Genomic DNA, 10,869 nt, shown 5'->3' with positions numbered 1-10,869 from the left:
GGAATAGTTTCCATATTACCCGTCATATTAATATTATTTTTACAAAATATAGATAATTCATTAAATAAGAAATTATTATAGCTTTAAGCTTCCTTATTTAGGTATGTTAATATTAGGAAATTAAATATTCTCTGTATATTTTCATATGTTGTTTGTTTGGATTGGAATTTTCATACGTTGTTTGATTGGAATTTATTTTTATAGAGAAAGGAATTTTCATACGCTGTTTGTTTGGATTGGATGTTGTTGCAAACAATTGAGAATTCTCTCTACGTTTCTCTCTATCTCTTAATCCTAAATTTCAGTAATATAAAGCAAAGGAAAAGAGAGCAGCAATTCCACCATTGACAGCCATTAAAAAGCTTTGAAGCTTTGAATTCAAATTTGGGTTTTCAAAAATCATTATTTGTTTGTATTGGGTGTTGTTGAAAATAATTGGGAATATAGTTTGGAGTTTATATCTCAATTTTGAGGGGTTTTGGTGAAGATTAGACTTGGTTTTGGCTGAATTTCATATTAAAACTCGAAGGAGAAGACATGACATACATTATATTGCAGAAATTATAGAAAAATTATAGATTGTTGTTTATTTATTTTTCTTTTATTCATTTAACTATTGTATGAAAGTTAAACAACATTGTATAAAAATTGTATTTAAGTGGTATTATATTGTAGTTGTATATAACTGAGTAGAAATAATATACGCAAATTGTAGATAATTTGTAGATAAGTAAATACTCAATCATCATCTCAACATGAGAATTGTGACGTTTGTGGAGGCAATCATCTCAATCATGAGTGTCAAGCTTCAACGCAAAATGAAGAACAAGTAAATATTATTGGGTATAGAACCAGTTATCCATTCGGTAGTCCCATGGCACAAAAACATCCAGGATTCCAATGGAGTAACCCAAATACAACAACAACAACGACCCAGTATAATCCCACAAGTGGGGTCCGGGGAGGGTAATATGTACGCAGACCTTACCCCTACCTCAAAGGGTAGAGAGTTTGTTTCCAGGAGACCCTCGGCTCAAAAAAGCAACAGGAGCCGATATATTAGTACCATAAAAATGCATAATAAAATAACAGCAATATAAGAGATATGAAATACAGAATACGAAATACGAAATAGATGGCTGGTATAGTAAAACTAGCAGGTAAAGCCCTGCATCAATAGACGACCAATGACATTCTTAGTCTAACTCCTAACTGGCTAGTCTCACTCTATTGTGCTGTAGAAATATTCACAACTTTCCCCTAACCTACAACCTTAATGCTCGACCTCCATAATTCCCTGTCAAGGGCCATGTCCTCAGTAATCCTAAGTCGCGCCATGTCCTGTCTGATCACCTCTCCCCAATACTTCTTAGGTCGCCCTCTACCTCTCCGCGTGCCCACTACAGCCAGTCGCTCACACCTCCTCACCGGTGCATCAGTGCTCCTCCTCTGAATGTGCCCGAACCATCTGAGTCTTACTTCCCGCATCTTGTCCTCCATGGGGGCCACGCCCACCTTCTCTCGAATATCTTCATTCCTAATCTTATCCATCCTTGTATGCCCGCACATCCACCTCAACATCCTCATCTCTGCTACTTTCATCTTCTGGATGTGTGAGTTCTTTACCGGCCAACATTCAGTTCCATATAACATGGCAGGCCTAACCACTGCTCTATAAAACTTACCTTTTAGTAACGGTGGCACTTTCTTGTCACACAAGACTCCCGACGCTAACCTCCACTTCATCCACCCCACCCCTATACGGTGTGTGACATCCTCGTCAATCTCCCCGATCCCCTGAATAACCGATCCAAGGTACTTGAAACTACCCCTCTTGGGAATGACTTGAGAGTCAAGCCTCACTTCAACTCCCGCTTCCGTCGGCTCAACTCCAAATTTGCACTCGAGGTATTCCGTCTTCGTCCTGCTCAACTTGAAACCTTTAGACTCAAGAGCATGTCTCCAAATCTCTAGCCTCTCGTTGACGCCGCCTCGTGTCTCGTCAATTAGAATAATGTCATCAGCAAATAGCATGCACCATGGCACCTCCCCTTGAATATGATGAGTCAGTGCATCCATCACCAGGGCAAATAGGAATGGGCTGAGCGCAGACCCTTGGTGCAACCCCGTAATAACTGGAAAGTGTTCAGAGTCGCCTCCTACTGTCCTAACCCGAGTCTTAGCTCCAGCATACATGTCTTTAATCACCCTAATATAGTCAACCGGGACCCCTTTATCCTCTAAGCAGCTCCATAAGACCTCCCTAGGAACCCTATCGTACGCTTTCTCCAGATCAATAAACACCATGTGGAGATCCTTCTTCCTATCCCTGTACTGTTCCACCATCCTCCTAATAAGGTGGATAGCTTCTGTGGTAGATCGCCCCGGCATGAACCCGAACTGGTTGTCTGAAATAGACACCGTCCTTCGCACTCTCATTTCTACCACTCTCTCCCAAACTTTCATGGTATGACTTAGTAATTTGATGCCCCTATAGTTGTTACAGCTCTGGACATCACCTTTGTTCTTATACAACGGGACCATTGTACTCCACCTCCACTCTTCAGGCATCCTATTAGTCTTGAATATAACACTAAACAATGCAGTAAGCCATTCCAAGCCTGCTCTACCCACACACCTCCACAGTTCAACCGGAATTTCGTCTGGCCCGGTAGCTCTGCCCCTTCTCATCTTACGCATTGCCTCCATGACTTCATCGATCTCAATGTCCCTACAATTACTTAATTCATGGTGACTGTCGGCATTCCTCGATTCCCCAAGTATAATATCCTGATCCCCTTCTTCACTTAGAAGTTTATGAAAGTAGGTCTGCCACCTCCTCTTAATCTGGTCATCTCCCATCAAAACTTTGTCGTCATCATCTTTTATGCACCTCACTTGGTCCAGATCCCGAGTTGTCCTCTCTCTCGCCTTAGCGAGTCGGAATAACTTCTTCTCCCCACCTTTGTTCCTTAGTTCCTCATACAGACGAGCAAAAGCTGTCGTCTTAGCCTCCGTCACTGCCATCTTCGCCTCCTTCCTAGCTACCTTATACCTTTGACTGTTCTCTCTCTTCTCCTCCTCGTCAGTGCTCCCTACTAACCACAGGTAAGCCGCCTTCTTTGCTTCCACTTTACCTTGGACAACTGCATTCCACCACCAATCTCCTTTGTGGCCGCCATTGTGACCCGTAGATATCTCTAACACCTCTCTTGCCGCCTTTCTTATATAGTCCGCCATCGTCGACCACATTGTGTTTGCGTCCCCACTACTTCTCCAAGCTCCCATTGCCGATAACTTCCTTCCAACTCCTTAGCTTTATCCTTAGTTAAGGCGCCCCACCTAATCCTGGGGCGTCCTTGTACTGACCTCTTCTTCCTCCTTATCCTAATACAAATGTCCATCACCAAAAGCCTATGCTGCGTTGAGAGGGTCTCACCTGGGATAACCTTGCAGTCCTCGCACAACCTTCTGTCGCATCTCCTGAGGAGGAGATAGTCAATCTGAGTCTTCGCCACCGAACTTTGGTAAGTAACCAAATGTTCATCCCGCTTCGTAAAACTCGAGTTCGCAATGACTAGATCGAAAGCCTTGTCAAAGTCCAACAGTGAAATGCCCCCTCCGTTCCGCTCCCCGAAACCAAAGCCGCCATGCACCTCAGTGCACCCACCTGCAGATGACCCAATATGACCATTGAAATCTCCTCCTATGAATAACCTCTCAAAAGGCGGTATACTACGAACAATCTCATCCAACCCCTCCCAAAAGCGCCTCTTAATATCCTCATCCAAGCCTGCTTGCGGTGCGTACGCGCTAACGACATTTAAAGTACCCTCACCCACCACCAACTTAATAGTCATTAGTCTATCATTCACCCTCCTGACCTCTACCACGGACTCTCTAAGATGGCTATCTACCAGGATACCCACTCCATTCTTACCCCTTAGGACACCAGAGTACCACAACTTATACCCATCCACGTTTTTCGCCCTCGATCCGACCCACCTAGTCTCCTGGACACACGCTATATTAATCTTCCTCTTCTGCAGGATTTTCGCCAACTCTATGGATTTACTCGTTAGTGAACCTATGTTCCATGACCCGATTCTCAACCTATAGGCTCCCTTGCCCCCTCTACCTCCCCTGCTACCCGACCCACCCCCTGACCTCAGCCCCACACTCTGCCCCACCCGAGGACATGCCCTTATTCTATCATCCCAGACTGCAGCCACTACACCTACAACAATCTAGAGAAGACTTGCTAGTGCACAACGTACACAAATCAAACTAGAAGGAAACAAGTGGTAACTAGTATCCTAGTTGAAAGGTTTAACTATTGCGAAGTAAAGTAACAGTAATTTAGCTAACACCAAAAGGGAAACGGTAAAATAGGAGGTGCCAACTCCCGATAACAAAACCTGTGGCTGATTTGCTGTACTCGATATAGTTGTACGCTCACGCACCACTTCCTACCGCCCTTTGCTGACACTCGCCCAGGTTGCTCTTCTTTGCCAGTGCTCGTGCGCCCAACCTGTCTCCAATACTCCGAGAATTCCTGAAAACACAGAAAATACCACGACCCAAAAACCAGAAGGAGCTATTACTGCTACCACTGGTATAGCCCCAACAATGTAAAATGTACCAAGAAAGGAGAAGAAGAAAACGAGAATATAAGGGAATCCTCCTGTTTTATTTATTTTTGGCTAAGAGCAGGAAGGGAATCCTCAAATTTAGAAAGCAGAGCAGCTACCAAAACCCGAACGAATCTGAACTGAAATCTACCTTAGAAAATGAAGAAACGGTAAATAAAAATGGAATACACTTACATTATACTAGGATGAACAAATTAGGGATTTCTAGCTTCTCTACTTCTCAGTGTTCTTGCTGAAATAAAATGGAATTCACTTACCTTATACTGCGGATTGAGAGAAACAAACAGAAATCAAACGAAGCGTTTGCAATGGAGTAACCCAAATGGTGCTGAAAATTCTCAAAGATTTTTCAATCAAAAGCAGCAGGTACAGGGACCACCTAGCTTTCAAAATCAAAACATAGGGCAACAAGACTTCCAGAAATATCAACAACCACCCCAAAGAGCTCATCAGCAAAGCCTTGAAGACATGATGTATAAAATTAATTAAGGCTACTGATGAGAAGGTTGAAAGTCAAAGTTCAGCCATTAAGAATTTAGAAATTCAGATGAGCCAATTAGCAACCTTCATGTCTGAACAAATAAAAGGTGCTCCACCAAGCAACACCGAAAAAAATCCAAAGGAACACCTCAAAGCCATCTCTCTGCAGTCATATAAAACTCTTGATGATCCATATGTAGATAGACAAGTAAAACCACAAGAAGTGGAACATGTAAATGAAGGTTAGAATAAAAGAGACTCTGAACTTCTAAAAGAACAAAAAAAAAGGAAAAAAGGTACAAGAAAATGAATTGAAGACAAATCCTCACTCTATAGCCCTCCCATTTCCCCAAAAATGAAAAGAGAAAATCTTGACAAACAATTTTCAAAGTTTCTAGATTGTCATGACCCTAAACCCGGGACCGGTCGTGATGGCGCCTCTCGTGAAGACAAGGCCAACCGACACTTTTCACATTCTAGTTTTAAGCAATTAAACAATAAGAATTAAGTCTAAAACGTGATAAATAATCCCAAAGTAAGCAGTGAACATTACAATTGCAGAATAAAACCCAACACAACCTGATACCGGGGTGTCACTAGTCATGAGAATCTACAATCGGGATGATACAAGAAAGGTCTACACAGTCTAATACAAATCTAAAACAGAGGAAGATAAGATAAAGGAAGAAGCTCTGGGCTGCGAACGCAGGCAGCTACCTAGAGAATCTTCGAATCCGCCTGAGCTGGAAATATCAACACTCGCTAGCAGAACCTGATGTGCCTGAATCTGCATATGGGGTGCAGGGAGAAAAGTGAGTACTCCAACTCAGTGAGTAATAATCATAAATAAAGACTGAAAGCAAGAAACCACGTAAGGCACATTATAGGCTATAAGGAAGCAGTAAAAACCGGTAAAACAATGAAGCAGTAAAGATGTGCAAAATTATTGAGTTCCATTTAAAACTTTATAAAAATGCTTTTTTAACAATTAAGCAAGCAAATGACAGGCAGATAGGAAAGATAAACACATAAAGGATCGCCCCTCGGGCTATCTCTCACATCACAATGGGTACCCGCACTCACTGAGGGTGTGCAGACTCTAGAGGGGCCCTTTACGCCCCAAGCGCAATATCAAGGCATCTCGTGGTATCATCACTAGGCCCTCGGCCTCATATCAACAAGCCACCTCGTGGCGTACAAATCTCAGGCCCTCGACCTCATAATCATAATTAGTGTTTCCTCACAACATAGGCCCTCGGCCTTACTCAGTCAGAATCTCACAAGCCACTCGGGCAACAGTAAAACATGATGCTCAGCTCAAAATATTATTTAAAATATAATTTAAGTGTTAAAATAGAGTAAACATGCATGAGTTATGAAAACAGTAGAATATAGCATGACTGAGTTCAAGTATAAAGTCAAAACAATGATGAAATATTAGTAAAAATCCCCTAAGGGTTCAAATAGTTGGCACGAGGCCTAAATATGGCATTCAGCCCAAAACATGATGATAGCAAATAGTTTTCAGTCAAATACGCAGTAAAATAGTCATTCGGGATGGACTAAGTCACAATCCCCAACAGTGCATGACCCCACGCTCGTCATCTAGCGTGTGCGTCACCTCAATATAGCACAAGAATGTGCAATCCGGGGTTTCATACCCTAAGGACATCATTTACAATCATTACTAGCCTCAATCCGGTCAAATCTCTAGCCCGCGATGCCTTTTCCCCTTGAATCAGCCTCCACTCACGTCGAATCTATCCAAAATCAGAATCACGGCGTCAAAATATGCTAAGGGAACGAAGCCCAAGCAAAAATAATCAATTTACAACTTAAATCCGGAAATTACCAAAACCCAAACCCCATGCCCACGTCTCGAAATTCGATAAAATTTATATCAATAGATTTCTTATCTCCCCACGAGTTCATACATATCAAAAGCACCAAAATCCGACCACATATGGTCCCTCAAATCCTCAAGTCTAGGTCTCCAATATCAAGGCCTAGTTTCCCCAATTTTAACCCTTAAATTCCATTAATTATAGCTCTAATCCGTGAAATAATACCATAGGAGCAAGTTTTAGGTCCAAAATCCTTACCTCAATGAAGTCCCCTTGAAATCCTTCTTCAAAATCGTCCAAAAAGCTCCAAAGCCGACTTAGAAATGGTGGAATAGCTCAAAAATCGCGAAGGAAACAATTTATATGTTCTGGCCTAGGGATTTCGCATCTGCGGCCCAATTCCCACTTCTATGGTACCGCATTTGCGGTCCACAAACCGCTTCTGCAATTTCTCACTTAAGTCACCCAAAACCGCTTCTGCGATGCATTGCCCGCACCTACGCCATTGCGGGTGCACCTCCTCAACCTCTTTTGTGGCTCCAGCCTTCCCAGGCCCTTTCCGCTTCTGCGGACTTTTCCCTCGCATCTGCAGCATCGCACCTCGGTCCCCAATCCGCAGGTGCGGAAACACCAGAAGCAAAAAATCTGCAGCTTCACCAAAAATTCCAAACTCTCCGTCAACCATCCGAAATCACCCTGAGGCCCCCGGGACCTCAACCAAAAACATAAACATACCCCATAACCGTATTCGAACTTATACCAATATTCAAAACACCTTAAACAACATCGAATCAACCAAAACACATCGGATTCAAGCCTAAGTTTCTAAAATCTTCCGAATTACGCTTTTGATAAAAAACCCAACCAAACCATGTCCAAATGACCTAAAATTTTGCACACATATCTCAAATGACACAACGGAACTACTGCAACTCTCGGAATTTCATTCCGACCTCTATATCAAAATCTCACCTATCAACTGAAAAACGCCAAAAATCCAATTTCGCCAATTCAAGCCTAAATCTACTCCGGACCTCCAAGACACATTCTGATTACGCTCCTAAGTCCCAAATCACCTCCCGAAGCTATCCGAATCATCAAAACTCACATCAGAACCCTCTAACACATAAGTCAACATCTAATTGACTTTTCCAACTTAAACTTCCTCAAAAGAGACTAAGGCCTCATTTATTTGCACTTAATGGAACTCTGAATCTTGATCATTCAGATCTCAGACTTTAAGTGCGTTTGTTTTTAAAGTCTGAATCTTAATTATTCAGATCTTAATCATTAAGTGTGTTATTTTTTTTACTTCACAACCACTTAATAGGTCTGAATAGGCATGTATGATTAAGATCTATAACAGAGACTTAATTTCATTAAGATGTTATCACATATTCATTATTGACTGCCGCCACCGCCTACCATTATCAACTATCACCATGCCGCCGCCACCACTATATTCAACCACCACCTCCACCATGCCACCATCATCCTCAATCATAGACGCCACCATTATTGACCATCACCACCCACTATCCCCACCACCCCGACCACCATCATTCTCACCCACAATCAACACTCATCCACCTCAACTACCATAACTAACCATCCATCACCATCAACAACCACAGCTGGCACTGTCCATCATTATAACCTACCACCACCTACCCACCACCTTCTTTAGTTACAACTACTACCACCACCCGCCATTATTAATTATTACCACCACTATCCTCAATCATAATTACCACCATTACCAATCACTACTAGCTACTAGCATGAACCACCATCATCAACCAAAACTACCACCAACCACCGACTTTAGTCGGCATTCACCCGTTAGCCATCACCACCAACAACTATCATATTTTAAAAAAATTATATATTTTATTGATAGAATATTAGATAAGTTAGTATTTCATTTGAATTTTATGTTTATTAATTTTCAAATAAAGATAAATTTTATACATTTAGATATTAAAAATCAAATAGTCTTAATTATTTAGTATTCAGATCTTCATAGACATCTTAATATATTCATATATGTATTCAGATTCAGATGTCTTAATCTTAACACACATCTTGATATTCAGATGTATATTCAGATTTAGACGTCTTAATCTTAAAAAAAACAAATGAGGCCTAAGTGTCTCAAACCTTACCAAATCCTTTTCGAACCCGAGCCAACCAACCTGATCACATATATAACCGATAGACAAAGCAATAAAAAGCAGAAATGGGGGAAACGGAATGGTAACTCATGAGACAACTGGCCAGGTCGTCACATAGATATTTTAAAGCAACTTTACATTAACACACCTTTCACAGAAGCTTTGACACAAATACCTCCTTTCAAAGAAATTTTGTCAAATAAAAGAAATTTGGAAGAAGTTTCAGTGGTTAAGCTTACAGAGAAATGTAGTGCTATACTTCAAAATAAGCTTCCACAGAAACTTGGTGATCCAAGGAGTTTTACAATTGCTTGTACTGTGGGAGGTGCTCACTTTGAAAAGGCATTATGTAATTCGGGTGCTCTAATAAATCTAATGCCTTTCTCAATTTTCAAGAAATTGGAACTTGGTGAAATGAAAGATACTGGTGTGTCTCTTCAATTAGCTGATCAAAGTACTAAAAGGTCCAAAGGAATAATTGAAAATGTCCTTGTTAGAGTAGATAAATTTATATTCTTGGTAGAATTTATAGTACATGAAATGGAAGAAAATACTGAGGTACCATTAATTTTAGGTAGACCATTTCTCGCAACAGGAAGAGCGATCATTGATGTTCATCAAGGATAATTAATATTGCAAGTTGAAAAGGAGAGAGTAATTTATGATATGCAGATCTTGTTTTCAAATTGACTTACTAGATGACCTTGTAGATGAATTCAAGGATAATCAATTAATTACTGATTCATTGGAAAGATGTTTAGTGTCACGACCCAAGTTCGCCCTCCGTAAACTGTCGTGATGACACCTAGTCTCTACGACTAGATAAGCCTAACAATTTGCGAAAAAGAAAACGAAAGATAAAACTAGCCAAAAACTGCGGATAAAACATAATTAAATGTTTAAGATGCCGCTCGGCATATACAAATATAAACTTTCAAACTGAACAACTCCCAAAACTCGAAATCTCATGAAATCACAAGTTGTGGAATAACTACAAAGTGCTCTAACTCCAAAATATCTAAACAAAGTAAATACAGGAGAGCTAAAGCTAGAAGTGAGAATAGAGAGGGACTTCTCGGTCTGAGGACGCGGCAGATATACCTCGAAGTCTCTGAAGATCGCCTCGCCTCACTTGAAGTATGGCTGAGCCGAAGAACCTGGATTTGCACACGAAAAACATGCACAGGAAAGGGCATGAGTACACCACAGCAGTACTCAGTAAGTGCCAAGCCTAACCTCGGTCGAGTAGTGACGAGGAAGGTCAGGCCCCTACTGATTATAGATGAAAAACAAGGTAAAACAGTATAGAATATGATAACATAATTAAAATGCTAACAGTCTATAACGAATAAAATCACAGAAAGAATCTAACTCACTACACAGAAATAGCAACAGGGGATCTCCCAGGATATCGTCCCGTAGTCCCAAACGTAAATATCCAGAGGATTTCCTGGGATATCGTCCCGTAGTCCAAATTATAAATATGTAGGAGAAACTCCCGGAATACCAATCCGTATTTCCAAAGTAAATATCCAGTACAGGGGATCTACCGGGTATTGTCCCATAGTCATAAATAAAAATGTGCAGAGGGATCTCTCGGAATATCGATCCGTAGTCCCAAAGTAAACATGCGGGGAGATCTCCCGGGATATCATCCTGTAGTCCCAAAGTAATTCACACAACAATCTCAGAAGAATTTACAATTCTATTCGAGAATTT

At 41.2% G+C, this 10,869-nt stretch overlaps 1 protein-coding gene across 1 annotated transcript; it reads left to right on the top strand.

The window, feature by feature from the left end:
* The first annotated feature begins 4,790 nt into the window (after positions 1 to 4,790).
* LOC138871797 (uncharacterized) lies at positions 4,791 to 9,777 on the top strand. Its single transcript, XM_070149699.1, has 4 exons — positions 4,791 to 4,801; positions 4,877 to 5,018; positions 5,143 to 5,374; positions 9,308 to 9,777. The coding sequence occupies exons 1-4, from the start codon at positions 4,791 to 4,793 to the stop codon at positions 9,775 to 9,777; spliced, it is 855 nt and encodes a 284-aa protein (XP_070005800.1).
* The last annotated feature ends 1,092 nt before the right edge of the window (positions 9,778 to 10,869 follow it).

The sequence above is a fragment of the Nicotiana sylvestris genome, chromosome 6 (assembly GCF_000393655.2).
Source record: "Nicotiana sylvestris chromosome 6, ASM39365v2, whole genome shotgun sequence".
In the NCBI taxonomy this organism is placed as follows: domain Eukaryota; kingdom Viridiplantae; phylum Streptophyta; class Magnoliopsida; order Solanales; family Solanaceae; genus Nicotiana; species Nicotiana sylvestris.
The sequence above is the reverse complement of the archived record's forward strand: the minus strand, read 5'-3'. Positions and strand labels throughout refer to the sequence as shown.